The 13,972-nt window shown below is 38.5% G+C and overlaps 1 protein-coding gene across 3 annotated transcripts; it reads left to right on the forward strand.

Annotated features, from left to right (window-relative positions):
- The first annotated feature begins 279 nt into the window (after nucleotides 1-279).
- On the forward strand, nucleotides 280-8,091 carry LOC120473879 (uncharacterized). 3 transcript variants are annotated; one of them, XM_039663932.2, is made up of 10 exons: nucleotides 280-375; nucleotides 465-497; nucleotides 589-897; nucleotides 1,143-1,454; nucleotides 3,777-3,884; nucleotides 3,986-4,010; nucleotides 4,079-4,125; nucleotides 6,984-7,035; nucleotides 7,222-7,256; nucleotides 7,463-8,091. In XM_039663932.2, exons 1-10 carry the CDS (start codon nucleotides 351-353, stop codon nucleotides 7,498-7,500), a joined length of 984 nt encoding a protein of 327 aa, XP_039519866.2. In that variant the 5' UTR covers nucleotides 280-350; the 3' UTR covers nucleotides 7,501-8,091. The 3 variants fall into 3 exon arrangements, with proteins under 3 accessions (XP_039519866.2, XP_039519867.2, XP_088972761.1); XM_039663933.2 differs by lacking the exon at nucleotides 7,222-7,256; XM_089116635.1 differs by lacking the exons at nucleotides 7,222-7,256; nucleotides 7,463-8,091 and having other exon boundaries at nucleotides 6,984-7,211.
- The last annotated feature ends 5,881 nt before the right edge of the window (nucleotides 8,092-13,972 follow it).

The raw sequence follows: 13,972 nt of genomic DNA on the forward strand, positions 1-13,972 counted from the left end.
ATCTTATTGTGTGAAATAATCCCTCTTAGTGTACAAATTGTCTGTGCGGATCAGCAGTGCTACACACTCTATTCATAGAAATAGCGGTCAGAAAGACTATATAGTATTTTGAAATGTATGTTGAGTAGTAATGAATGTCCATCAGAAAAAGCAGGCGTTTCAAAATTGTTTAAAATAAACCGTTCAGCGCTATTTGACAATACTTCCGGCTTTAAAAGGTATTCACAGCATAGATACTTTAGTGCAAGCACTACCTATTCTGTTCAAAGTGCACTGATACTGCAACAGCGTATTGACTGCAAGCTACGAATAACCCAGTTATCTTGTAAAAGAAATCTTGATCAGCAGCCATGGTCGGTGTGTTTCTACTTGCATGTAAGTAATGAAATTACAAAATCTTATATATTCAGTAAATAAAATAAATAAATAACTTTTTATGATAAATTATTATTATCATTTCCTAGATATCTCAGTGAATCTAATCCTTCAAAGTCAAGGTAAGTTTGAATGGTGCAATGAATAAAAACCTTTGCAGTTAATGTTGTATCGCACTTTTAGGATGAAAAAAACGTCTTATTTCCTTCACAGGCGAACAGCTTCAAAAAGCCAAGATTTTCAGTGAAAATACAGAAGTACCAGAAGGTGGTATACTGGAGGTTACTTGCAGTACATATGGTTTTACTAAGCCAGAGGCTAAATCAGTTTATGTATATCTGTGTAAAGATGGTAAAGCTATAGATATGAAATACAGATCCACTCGACAAGACATCGCCTTTAAAATAGAGAGAACAGAAATGGACCATTCGGGCAACTATAGCTGTCTGTTTTCTGAAGAGCACTTGAAAAAAAACAAAGTGATGGGATATGGTAATAATATCATCTTCATAAATGTGATCGGTAAGATGTATGACACTTCTGCTTATATTTGAGTGTGTGCTGAGTTCCTGTGCACAGATGAGACATGTTGAATGACACACTTGTGCAAATTAACCACAATAGACTCACTGTTGTAAAAAATTGCCTTTAATGAGAGAGACATTTTTGAAATTGGGTTTTTCTTATTGTTTTAGACCCTTTGTCCTGGTATGCATTAAAGGCCATGCTAAACATTTAACCATAAGTGTTCCCTTTTCTCTCTACAGAATCTTTATTTAATTCACAGATACATTTGCAACAGTCTGAGGTGGCAGTGGGAAGTGATGCTGAGTTTATCTGTACAACATCCGATCCTATGAACAAAAATCTGTCCAATAATATGATTTTGGCTTTTCTCATCAAAAATGAAAAGCCCATTAAAGTCAATATTTGGGACAGAAAAGAAAAGAGGACAACATTCACCCTCAGAGAGGTCCGGATGGAAGATGCTGGAACATACAGTTGTGCTTTGTTAAACATTCTTCCTTACCATGGAATGAGACTTGATCGAAAGAATAAAGTCAACCTTCAGATAGTTGGTAAGAATGCGGGGTTTACAGGATTGTTGATCCATCAACAAATGATCCAGGAACATGTCTTACTTGCAAAGTTACGACAACATTAAATGTTTGTCACTACATTCGGTAAAACATACTACTGTAGCCTACTTAAAGGGGAACTGAAGCAGTGAATCAAGTTTACATGATTTACAAGATGGATTTCCAATATAATCAACAATTATATAAGAAACATGACAAATGTAAACATTTAGAAGAAAAAAAGAAAAAACTTTGTATCTTTCGCCGCCAGGGCGCCGCCATTGTGCAGGTGACGTAACGGGGTTGGTTGGCTCAAGTTTAACAGGCTCTGGGCACTGAAAATCGCGACATCAAACTGTGTTTACACCAGTGTTTTGACCGCGAACGACTAATGTTAGGTACAGTCATTAGACAAAAAGACGACGTCTCATGTTATGTTGACAAACTGCACATAGAAACATTGTTCGCGATGTCTGCCGTCAGATTTTCCCGTCTCGTCAACAACATGTAAGTTACGTTGCTGTGTAGAACAGCCGGTGGTGGTTTGGGGCGAAGAGCGGGTTTGCAACGCTAACTTACCAGGTGTCAGTGTGGCTGTTGTACTGCGATGCCCTCCAGAGTCCATCTGTTGTCAAGAGGTTGATCTTGAGCATTGCGTGGTCAATTCTGCATCACCGGCGCGCAGGTTTACCATGCTGTGCCGGGAGTTAGACATGTGGAAGCGGCGATGCTTTCCCTGAAGGATGTCAGAGCGGAGACACTTACCAGTGCGAAAATATGGATGTTTCATTTCCCCTTTAACAAATACATGCTAACTTACATGTTGTTGACGAGACGGGAATATCTGACGGCAGACATCGCGAACAATGTTTCTATGTGCAGTTTGTCAACATAACATGAGACGTCGTCTTTTTGTCTAATAACTGTACCTAACATTAGTCGTTCGCGGTCAAAACACTGGTGTAAACACAGTTTGATGTCGCGATTTTTAATGCCCAGAGCCTGTTAAACTTGAGCCAACCAACCCCGTGACGTCACCTGCACAATGGCGGCACCCTGGCGGCGAAAGATACAAAGTTTTTTATTTTTTTCTTCTAAATGTTTACATTTGTCATGTTTCTTATATAATTATTGATTATATTGGAAATCCATCTTGTAAATCATGTAAACTTGATTCACTGCTTCATTTACCCTTTAAGTAGGCTACAGTAGTATGTTTTACCGAATGTAGTGACAAACATTTAATGTTGTCGTAACTTTGCAAGTAAGACATGTTCCTGGATCATTTGTTGATGGATCAACAATCCTGTCCAAAAACAGTCCTAACCCTATCCCGACACGTAAACCTAACCCTACGTATACCTAAAATCAGAGGGTAAAGGTGAAAAAGAGTGGTGTAGAAGCCATTTACATTACAGTTAAAATGATAGCCAACCACGTTACTTACTAAAAGGGTTAGTTCACCCAAACATGAAAATTCTGTCTTTAATTATGCTCCATCATGTTGCTCCGAACCTGCAAAACTTTCATTCTTCTTCAGAACACAAATGAAGATCTTTTTTATGAAATCTGAGTGATTTCTGCACCTCAGTCGACAGCTACCAAACTTCCACTCTGACACTAAAAGAAGTTCAAAAAGAGATCGTATTAATCCATATGAATTGAGTGTTTTAGTCAAAATTTTCTGAAGATACTCAATCGCTTTATAAGATGAACAGATTGAATTTAGGCTTTTATTCACATATAAACATTGATCAGTGAACATAAACAGAAGCTCAACCGAACCTGCTTGAAGCGCAAGGACAAACCTCTTGTGGAAGCTCAAACGTACTGCGTAACACACAAGAATGAACCTCATTTGTTCTCGTACATCAAGCGAACATGCTTGAGCTTCTGTTTACCACAACTTTTTTGTGAAAATGAGAGTTTATGATTGTTTATATGTGAATAAAAACCCATATTAAATCTGCTCAGCCACGTAAAATTTAGACTAAACTGCTCTATTCATCTGGAATTTTAGGATCTCTTTATGAACTTGTTGTGTAACAGTAAACTGAGGGAAAGAAATCCCTCAGATTGCATTAAAATATCTTAAATTGTGTTTCAAAGATAAATGAAAGTCTTACTGATTCGGAATGACAGTAATTATAACTGTAATTATATACATGTTACTTGCTATAAGGTTGGGATTAGGGTTAGTTACATATAATTATGTATAAATATGTTCTTTTACAAGGGTAGCTAACTACAATATTATATTGCAAAATTTAATCAAACCTACAATAAAAAGATTTTTTTGTGTTTCTGGGATTTCTTTGACAGTGGCACCTAGCATCGGCTTTGACAAAATCATAATTGTCATATTGAGCTCTACCTTAGTGTTGTTCCTGAGTCTGTTTCTGGGAATTTGGGCAGTGATGCGCAAAAGAGGTACTGTGGCACTTTCTCCTCAACTGCAAACATTGACACATTTCACTTTCTTGAAAAATTCTGTTTAAATGCCAACACTCACAACGTTTTGTTTCTAATAGGATGCCATGGATTCCACAAGGAAAGGTCTGTTTGAGATTTTCAATTAAAATATATTGAATATTCAACAAAATTGATGAATTTCTAATCAACAGATCCTTGAATGAGAAAGAGCTCAAAGGAAATGATGTGTTCTACGAAGGTACAGTATTTCTCTGTTTTGCTTACACTCTTTACATAAATGTAAATGGCAATGGTATATATTTTGGTTTAGCTTGACCAAGAATGACAGTTCCCCTGTGAACAGTTCCCCAGTTGGGGTTTTGTTTAGAAAGCCATCAACTTCGAGTATTACAAAACGAGCCAATGGCAAAGAAATGCCATGGAACTGCAAATTTTGCATAGCGTGACTCCGTCCCACCTCGTGGGTATGTAAGAAAGTAAGCTAGCAATATGCAGATATGTCTTTGCTTCTGAGTCAAGAAGTCTTCTTCACTCCAGCCTATTCTCTGACTATCTTCAAGAATCTTCTAGATAAGCAGCTTCCAGCCAGTGTTGGTGTGATGTTGTGTCCCAGCGAGTTTCACATTCCTGCCTGCTGAACTGAACAGCGTGTGTGTTTCTCCCTCAGATTTCCTCCCGCCATGTCACTTCAGCAATGCTGCAAGCTTTTCTCTCTCAAAAAGAGCGTGTACGCGGCACAACTTTCTAAAGAAGATCAGCCTGTGTATTTCTGAGGGAGGTAGTCTGATAGATTCAACTGATGGGCACGAGCACTGTTTTGACGTGTTTGAGCGTCAATCACGTGCAGACAGCGTTGGTGAATGCGTCACATTCTCCCAGCGGGAACATGACCATTGCAATGTAACGGTCGAGACTCGATGAGTGACAAACTATCGCCCCATCACAAGGTGAGCTGGAGTCCTCTGGAGATGAGGGCTCACCTGTGCTGCCACCCTTATGTGTGCTAACATAACAAGTATGATCGAGAGCTGACAGCTATGCTTTCCCTGGCCGCCGCAAGTATCGGGTTTGTGTGGAACCATCCGCCATTTCACGAACACTTAAGGTTGATGATTGGTTTTGGGGGGAGTCGAAACCAAATCCTTTCTACCCAGTCGTGCATGAAGAGGTCATGAGATTGTGTGAGTCTGCTTTGAGTTTTTGTGCCTCTTCCGCCTTTTCTTCCCTTGCAGAGGCCGTGGCCAAGGATACAATGGGGTTTCCCCCTGTGGAGTTTTCTGTGGCAAAACATCTGTGTCCCCACAGCACCTCCACCTGGTGTAGCAACCCTCTAATACCTGTAGGTTTTTTGTCTACTCCGGAGGCAAAGACCTATAGAGCTGCAGGGAAGCCTGCTGCCTCACTGCATGTTATTGCCATCCTTCAGGGTGCTCAATAATATGCACAAGGGTAGGACTGATTCAGGGCTGATTCAGGGCTCATCCAAGAGCTGCCTGCCGCCACCGACCCGTGCATGCTCCCCGGGTCAGGTGATGTCCACATGCATGGTCAGAAATCTCTGACTTAACCTGGTTGACAAGCATAAGGTTGAGCGAACCTTCTTCCTCAACTCCCCCATATTCCAGACTGGCCTCTTTGGTGGCACAGTCGAGGACACTGCCCAACTGTTCTCGGCCGCCCAGAAGCAGACTGAGGCTACCAAACATGTTCTGACCCCGCAGGCAGCTGCTGTCACCCAGCCACCGGCTCAGACACCTCGGTCCGCTTGCCACCGATCGTGCCCTCCTACCCGGCCCCAGCGTCGTGAAGGTGGTCACAGGAAGGCGCCCCTGCCCGTACCAGTCCCGCAGCCTGCCAATGTGGCAGGGCCTTCCGGCAGGCGATGCGGATCTCCGGTTATGGGCAGCTCAGAGGTAGGTTGTAGTTCTTTCAGGAAGTGGTTGCAGGGCCACTCCTTCCCCCGGTGGAGGGCCGGGGGAGAACCTCTTCTCCAAAGAACTGACATACTATCTCTAAGCCCCCAGTGGGCGCAGATGGCAGTTTGCAGCGATCGACCTGAAGGACGCCTAATTCCATGTCTCCTTTCTTCCTTGACACAGACCGTTCCCTTGGTTTGTTTTTGAAAGGTGGAACAACAAGTTTGCAGTTCTCCTATTCAGGCTAGCTCTGTCTCCTCACGCCTTCGCAAAAGTTATCGAAGCAGCCCTTGTGCCACTACGGCAACACGGGGTTCGCATCCTGAACCATCTCGACCACTGGCTGATCCTAGCTCACTCTTGTGACGAGATTTGCTAACACAGGGACCTATTGCTCCGGCACCTAGCTTGTCTTGGCCTTCAGGTCAACTGGGAAAAGTTGCTCCGGAAAAGTAGCTTACCAGCAGCAAGATCGACCTTGCCGAGGTGGCATGTTTAGACTGGGAACCGCATTTCATCATTACGTCTCCCTGCCACTTCGCTGTACCACTGGAACCTTATAGTTCAGTCTCGGCTCCTCAACAAGTAACATATCTGCATATTGCCAGCGTACTTCCTTATATACCCACGAGGTGGGGCGGATTCACGCTATGCAAAATCCGCAGACCCATGGCATTTCATTGCCATTGGCTCATTTTGCAATACTCAAAGTTGATAGGCTTTCTAAGCGAAACCCCATTTCGTCATCATTTGACGTGACGTCTCCGTTCCTACTCAGGGAACAGGGGTTACATACAAAACCTAGGCGTTCTGTCATCATTTATTCACCCTCATGTTATTCCACCCCTGTATGACTTGTGGAATGCGAAAGATGATTAGAATCAGAAGAATGCTGGGATCCAAATAATATGCAATTCCATTGACTTTCATTGAATGGACAAAACCATTTTTTCCCCTTATTTTGTGTTCTGCAGATACAAAAATTGCAAACTAAAATATGTACAATTTAAATATTTATCTGATAAAAGTTAACTTTGTAAGCACTACCATACCAATAACATCAAAGCTAAACAAATTGACTAAAAACTGTTAAACTCCACTTTTCAAATTTCATAGGATGTTTTTGTTCTCTTTGCTTCTGTTCTGAGCAAATTTTGTCTCTTACAAATTTATATTCTAGAAATGCCCAACCCTGATGCAGCTGGTACTGGTGAAATACAAAGTGTTGTCTGGTAAGCCAGTAAAAATATAAATTAACTAATGAGCTTTGCACTGTTCTATCTTCTTTAGTTTCCCAGTCTCTGATTGATGAGTACGTAACATGTCAGCTTTCAGATTAGTGATTGTCTTATCTATTTTTTTTTGTTCCTTATTTCTTTCCATGCAAATTGTGTAAATCAATGTCAATGATGGCTTAGTTCTGTCGCAGCATGGGATGAGTTCTCTGATATCGGTATGTCTGCACTCTAAAAGATTTATTGCAAATTAACTGTTGTGTTTTTAAAAAATTAAAATTATAGTACTGGAAAACACAGTAATTCGGCTATACGACAAATGACATGATCTTATATTTCTAACATGCAATTTGGCCATTTTTTGGTGCACAATTACAATGACAAGCTATGTCTGCATTACACAAATCACTTGTATTTTTCACAGGGGAAGTGTATGATGAACTGGACTCCCAACAGTCTTAATGGCCTTGCTCAGTAGCATGTGATTGCAATGCATGGTCATAGGTTTGATTCCAAAGGGAAAGCAAGAACTGATCAATTGTGTACTTTGAATGCAATATAAATAGCTTTGGATAAAAGTATCTGCTAAATGCATAAATGTAAATGTGATAAATTGGGTGTCTTTTTTATATTATTTGTTTGTCACTATTGTTGTTGTTTTTATGACAGTGACCAACTGAGTGTTGACCATCTTTATAGTCATGGTGCACATTTTTTTCATGACTTTACTAAAGTCTATAAATCTGACAGAATTAATAACAAAATACAATATTATGTAACATAAATATGACATATGCAAATTCAGAATACATGTTTTTGAATAATTAATTAAAATTCTTAAAATCTGCAACCTGTTACAGTGTGTTCACAAATGTACTGAAGAATACCTAATAATAAAATGTTTTTAATGAAAAAAATATTTCACCAGGTAGGCTACATTTCATCATATTTCATCACAGATTGTATTTCATCATTTTTAAACATTGTAAAAATAAATAAATATTGAAATTTTGATTATTTTTGTTTCAAAGCACAGCGACTTACTCTATGATAATATTTTTTTTATTCCGAAAGATTTTTTTTTTAGCTCTATGTAATGTTTTTGATTATATTTTGTTGTAAAAGTTGTGTTATGATTAAAGTTAATAGTGATTACTGTTCTCTTAGGTGAAGTTTCTTCCATTTTCAATGAGTATCTACAACTTTTTCTGTAGAACTAATTCTACATAACCTTTTCAGTTTTTTAACAAACTGATACACAAATGAGACAAACTAAGAATGTTCCACAGGACCATTATGTTAATGCTCAGCCTAAATCAAAACGCAGGATATTTGAACTTGGATCCATAAGTAACAACGCATTCTCACCCCAAGGCGTCACCTTTGACCATGCTTCAATATTTGACGTTTTAGGCGCCCTTTAGCGTCACTTACATGACGCGATCCTACGGCGCGGTTAGGTTTAGGTGTGGGGTGGGGGTAGGGTATCGCGATCCTAGGGCGTCATCTAGCTGACGCTAAAGGGCGCCTAAAGCGTCAGATATTGAAGCATGTCCAAATGCTTCCCAAGGCGTCAGTTAGGTGATGCCTTGGGGGTGAGAATGGGCTGTAAGTATATCTTTACTATTTTTTAGAAATTTATGTTTGATGAAAGCACAGACTAACTTTAGTTGTCGATAACAATTTTTCCTTAAAGCCGATTATACTCAAATGTCCTTTAACTCTTTCCCCGCCAAACACGGAATTTTCCGTGTTTAATGAAAAAACGCATCTGCGCCAAACACGGAATTTTCCGGGTATCCGTGTTTTAGGTGGTATACGGTAAGGAAGACCCGCGCGCATGTCCTGAATGATTGCGCAACTCTTTGATCAGAGAAACAGATCGCAATCGTCTCAAACAGTGGAGTAGTGAGAATGTATCAGACAGACAATGCAGAGGTATATGGCTGAAGTACTGGAGGTTAATGGACTCGGAGTCCGATCACTCTTTATTTGATAATTCTGAATCTGATCGGGACGAAGTAGTCAGTGAGAGAGATGCACATGTTCATGCTAGCCATGGACGTGACGCAGATAGCTCGTATAATATTATGACACTATAATATGTATGTGTGTGTGCAGGCATTTATGTGTGGCTGTCTAAATATGAAGGTGTAATTGTCAAATTATTTCTCTCTTTGTGCACATTTACCACATTGTAATATGTATTTGTGTGTGTGTGTGTGTGTGTGTGTGTGTGTGTCTAGGCCTGTTTATTGTAATTCCAATTATTCATTATTCACAGGTAGAACACAGAGAGGCAGAGGCAGACGTTTTATTGCAAAAGTTACATTTCCCTTACATCCTGGGAAATTTGATATATTTTACATTTATTTTATGTTTTTAATTTATTTTGGAAAGTTTTATATATGAAGGAAACAACATCTGAATGTATTCTGCTTTTAAATGCACTTGTTTGATAAAAATACCTTTTTCTCAGTTTTTTGTCCAAAATGGTGTGTTTTTGACAAAACCTACCTCTGTTCAAGAGGCAATAAAAAAAGAACAGATGAAGATAAAATAAAAACGTTTTTTTTGCCTAAAAGCAGAGGCTCAGATCTTTATTTTTATATATATCATCTTCATATATTCATGGAAGAAAAATATTCAGCGGGGGCATTCAAATTTAGCGAAAATCGTCAAAAACCCTGGCGGTGGCTGGCAACTTTTTTTTAAAACGCTGGCGGGGAAAGAGTTAAAGGAGGGGTTGATTGCGATTTCACTTTTTTCATTTTAAATAGTGTGTAATGTTGCTATTTAAAATGAGAAAAGTTGCAGCGCTGAAAGTTCAGTGTAAGCAGAGATATCATCTTTTAAAAATCAGGAAGCATATTGCCTACAAAAACTACTCGATTGGGACTACCGCTGGGTTTTAGACGTCACTAACCCAAAATGCAAAAAAGGGCATGCGCATATTTCTGCGGCTCGTCGAGTGTGTTGTGTTCACCCAGCTGTCAGGTCTTCTGTGTTCGAGCTTCCCACGGACGCTGTACTTCGTCAACAATGAATACAATTTATGTTTGATTATGTTCCTGAAAATGACGATCTTAATTTAGCTCTTTGTGCTGCGCATTTACGAAAGACAGCTTCCAGAATCTCCACGAATTCAATGACGGATCACAATCAACCACCCCTTTAAATTATTTCACAAATATACATGTGTGACATATGACATACACTGACTTTCTTATCAGATTAGTAGGACTTCAATGCAAATGCTTAAAATAGAATAAACTGGCCTAAGCATGTCATCCTTAATCTGAAATGATTAAAATTAGAAATCAGAAATAATTTTATGTGTGTTCACACACACAAGGATTTGTTTACTGACTACTTACATACTGTACATAGATTATATATAACAGGGAGATGAATTTGTTTTTTTCTTTTTCTTGTATGAGTAGATTGCCATACCATAGAAATGTCAAAGAAAAAATTTTGGTATACTTTTATTTAAAGGTGACGTAGTTAGACGCTACTAAATGTACTTACTAAATTATGCATTTAACCAAACCCTTACATATAACTCAGTTTAAAGTAAAAATAATGTTTAAATAAATAGAGTAAGTACATTTAATTAATATTACTCAGGTCTTATCTGAGAGAGTAAAGTGTGTCCTAAAATAAAGTGTAACCAAAAGTTGTCATCCTGTGCTCTCTGTCACTTCAGCAGTGTGTTTAAAATTATACCTGATGGAAAATATGCAAAAGGTTAGAACATGTCTAACAAGACTGCCGTGACACACTCAAAAATGGCCATTAAAATGAGATAAATTCAATCAACAGACATTGACCATTTGATTCAAAGCAAAGAGATTTTGTGTGTATTACAGGTTTTTTAACTTAGTGTCAACATGTACAGTATAACCACACTCAAGCACACATACACACACACATCTGCTGACCTAACCACCTTCACATCTACGCCTTAGCAAATTCCGCTTTCACGAGAGGCGAAACTAGAAATAGAACAAAGTTCTGCATCACACGCTTAGCATTGTTTAATTCTAAACCACACCTCTCTATAACAAGCAGCGGAAATTTACAAAAGAACCATTCTGTAACTTCAATTCACAATTAATTCTGAACAGTTGTAGACCAGAATTATGAAATAAATGTTTTTTTTTTCTCTCCAAAACACGTGGCCACAATTATTGGCACCCCTATAATTTAATAATTTAATCTCTGAAGTATATTCCCATTAATATTTATCTTTTTTAGCACACCAGGGTGACTAAGAGCATAGAATTGTCTAGCTATGACTGTTGTTTCACAGGAGTTTAAATATTAGAAAACACAAAGGCCAAATTCCCTTAATCATCCATCACAATGTGTAAAACCAAATAATATACAGTAGTTCTGATGTGCATCAAAAGATTGAGCATCACAAAATAGAAAGTGGCTGTAAGAAAATAGCTAAAGAATTGAAAATCCCCATTTTGACCATCAGGGCAATAATTAAGAATTTCCAATCTACTAAAGATGTTACGAATCTGCCAGGAAGAGGATGTGTGTCTACATTGTCTTAATGTACGGTGAGGAAGAGTGGCCAAAGACTCTTCAGAAGCTATCTTATAATGAAATCCTAGAATGGGCCGTGGTTGGATCATCCATCAGGACAACGATCCAACATCAAAATCAAACACAAAAATGTGTTACAGAGCAGCACAAAATGAAGCTTCTGCCATGACCGTCCCAGTTCCCTGACCTCATGAGTGGAGTGAACTGAAGAAGAAGCACCAACATGGATCTGGGAATCTGAAGGATCTTGAGAGATTCTGTATGGAGCAATGCATTGTCTCTGATCTCTGGTCAGGTGTTCTCCAAATAGTGCAGAAGATTAATGGCATATTTCAAGAGAATCGTTCAAATTGGTATAGAAGCATGAAATTTGGCACAGATACTCTCCAAGGGTCATTTTTTTGGAAAACAGTGCTTGTCCCCCAAAAATTCAAGATGGCAACCATTTTTCAAGATGGCCGCCATTTTTCTTGAATCCTTACATCTTTTTTTTTCAAATGTTGATGCTATCATTAAATTTGGTACAAATATTCTTAAATGAACATTATCATGGAAAAAGGTGTGTCACTCAAAAATTCAAGATGGTGACCATTTTCAAGATGGCCATAGAATGTACATTTCCAGAAGAAAATGTGAGTGGGTGCTTGCAGTGGCAAAACTCGCCACTCGGTTGCTAGGGTGTGGTACATGATTGCATACAAGCCCAAAACATGTCTGTACGATGTTCTGGTGCTGAGATATGGCTTATTCATGTGTTTAGATGGTTGATAGGCGGTTGCTAGGGTGTTCTGTGTCATTGCTATGGTGTAGGTAGGCGGTTGATAGGTTATTCTGGGTGGTTTGCTAGGGCATTGCTATTCGGTTGCTAAGGGACAACACCAGATAACAGACAACAGACAACATAAGATGCATATAAGATGCATATAAGCATTAACTACTTCATATAAGGGTTAATTAAAGCACAAGACAAACCTGGAGAGGCAACTGAGCGTCCCCGGAGTGGTCATGACCCAGCTGGACCCCAGGGGATGGAATCTACACTCACCCTGGCTGTAACTGTCATGAGGCTCGTCGGCGGCACAATTGAGTAGAGCGGGAAAAGTGAAACAAAGCGTCCTCAGAAGTTATATGAAGTAGATAATGCTTATATGCATCTTATAAGGTCTTATTAGTGTCTTATCAACTGTTAATTACTGCTTATTACAAGCACCTTAAAATAAAGTGTTACCCAAACTTTACCTTCTTGTGCTACTATATCTATTTTGGAAATAACATGTGAAAATGTCAAACAAAATGTCAGTGTTTCAAATAACAAGAAAAAAAAAACATCTTTAACTTTGTTTCTTTCATGGAAGCAACATTTCCTAACCTCTGGTTGCCAAACTGGCATTTGATTTGACTTATTTTCTTAAATTCCTATACCCTCAAGGCTCTCAACTTCTTCTTTTTTTTACTATGATCTTATTTTCTGATGCTCTGCCATCACCATCATCAATACCTTCTGGAAAAGGTACAGCTTCCTCTTTCTTCTATAAAACTTTCTAAAATCAACCTGAAAACACAGGCAAAAGGCTATTATATTGCCTGCCATTACTGAACAATAGTGCCAGCTATAAGAAAAATATGCATCTTCCAAAAGGAATTTGTCATTTATGCATAACACAAAGAATTTCTTGGTCTTTGAGTTATTGGTTTTACAAAATGCCAAACACGATTTGATGTACAATTATATTTTTTACTCCCAATGGAGCCTTGACAGCATATGACCTAATCTCGGCAAGTGTCTCATTCACTTCCTTGTTGCAAAAAAAAAAAAAGTCAAGCACATGACAGATTTTGACTGAAGTGGATCATATGATAATGCTATTCATTGTTTTATTTTTTTTGGTTGTTTTTGGTTTGAGTTTTAAATGCAGTTTGCATCATTTATAAATGTCGATACACCACAGAGTATGTGAATATGTGAATATATTAAATCAACCTAAATTAGTAGTTAACAACCCAATTTAAAGCCTAAGTGAGATTAGCAGAAAATTATTTGGTTAAAGATTACTAAAACAAGCATTTTTGTAAAAACATGAATGGTTCACACTATGACCGGGAATGTCCAGTAAAAGTATATAGGGTTCATTTTCATTACTTTAATATGGTACTATACATGTGTGTTATTTATAGTGCAAGCAATAAACCTGTCAATTTTACACATTATGTAATAGAAGTTCTTTGCTATCTCTCTATCCGCAAAAGTCAAGTCACGTAAAGTCAAGCCACCTTTATTTATATAGAGCTTTTTACAATCCAGTTTTTGTATCAATGCAGCTTCACAGTGCTAACACGAAAATAGCGTCATTGTCCGTTAGGCAGATCAATAATA

The sequence above is a fragment of the Pimephales promelas genome, chromosome 10 (assembly GCF_988280905.1).
Source record: "Pimephales promelas chromosome 10, fPimPro1.hap1.1, whole genome shotgun sequence".
In the NCBI taxonomy this organism is placed as follows: domain Eukaryota; kingdom Metazoa; phylum Chordata; class Actinopteri; order Cypriniformes; family Leuciscidae; genus Pimephales; species Pimephales promelas.

Excerpts from the sequence above, each read along its gene's own strand:
- LOC120473879 (XM_039663932.2), top strand. The coding sequence starts at position 351 with ATGGTCGGTGTGTTTCTACTTGCAT. Across the intron at positions 4,126-6,983 it reads AAATGATGTGTTCTACGAAG|AAATGCCCAACCCTGATGCA; the intron begins GTACAGTATTTC and ends TTTATATTCTAG. Across the intron at positions 7,036-7,221 it reads GAAATACAAAGTGTTGTCTG|TTCTGTCGCAGCATGGGATG; the intron begins GTAAGCCAGTAA and ends ATGATGGCTTAG.